Source organism: Crocuta crocuta, unplaced genomic scaffold, assembly GCF_008692635.1.
Source record: "Crocuta crocuta isolate KB4526 unplaced genomic scaffold, BGI_CrCroc_1.0 C28222786, whole genome shotgun sequence".
NCBI lineage: Eukaryota > Metazoa > Chordata > Mammalia > Carnivora > Hyaenidae > Crocuta > Crocuta crocuta.
The window spans coordinates 1-927 of record NW_027548870.1 but is presented as its reverse complement, the minus strand read 5'-3'; the positions used below and the strand labels follow the sequence as shown (position 1 = coordinate 927).

Here is a 927-nt window from a genome sequence, read left to right as displayed (position 1 = left end):
CTCCTCCTCCTCATCTTCATCCCCATCCTCCTTCACCTCTGCTTTTCTCTTTCTAGGATTTGGCCACTGAAGGACTATGGGCCAAAACAATTACACTTCTCTACACGGTTTTATTCTGCTTGGTTTCTCGGACCATCCCAAGCTGGAGATGGTCCTATCAGGAGTCGTCACTCTCTTCTACTTCATTACATGGGTAGGTAACACAGCCATCATCCTTGCATCTCTCCTGGATGCCCATCTCCACACACCAATGTATTTTTTCCTCAGAAACCTCTCTTTCCTGGACCTATGTTTCACAACGAGCATCATCCCTCAGATGCTCGTTAACTTGTGGGGACCTGACAAGACCATCAGCTACGTGGGCTGTGTCACTCAACTCTACGTTTATATGTGGTTGGGGTCCGCTGAGTGCCTCCTCTTAGCTGTTATGTCCTACGATCGTTTCACAGCTGTTTGTAAGCCCTTGCATTATTTGGTCATCATGAACCCGCATCTCTGTCTCAAGATGATAATCACAGTGTGGGGCATTAGTTTGGCCAATTCTGTATTATTATGTACACTCACCCTGAATTTGCCTCGATGTGGAAACAACCTTCTGGACCATTTCTTGTGTGAATTGCCAGCTATGGTCAAGATAGCGTGTATAGACACCACATCAGTTGAAATGTCTGTTTTTGCTTTGGGCATCGTCATTGTCCTTACCCCACTCGGCCTGATTCTGATATCCTATGGCTACATCGCCAAAGCTGTGCTACGAATAAAGTCAAAAGAAGGCCAACAAAAAGCAATTAATACCTGTGGATCTCATCTCACTGTCGTGTCCATCTTCTATGGAACTATTATCTACATGTACCTACGACCAGGTAACAGTGCCTCCAAAGACCAGGGAAAATTTCTCACCCTCTTTTACACGATCATCACTCCAAG

The 927-nt window shown here is 45.5% G+C and overlaps 1 protein-coding gene across 1 annotated transcript; it reads left to right on the top strand.

The window, feature by feature from the left end:
• Positions 1 to 76: 76 nt before the first annotated feature.
• On the top strand, positions 77 to 919 carry LOC144219040 (olfactory receptor 2W1; the record flags this gene model as incomplete). The annotated part of the gene is made up of 1 exon (XM_077749026.1): positions 77 to 919. A coding segment is annotated over exon 1 (843 nt), but the record flags the coding sequence as incomplete, so codon positions are not given.
• Between the last annotated feature and the right edge of the window lie 8 nt (positions 920 to 927).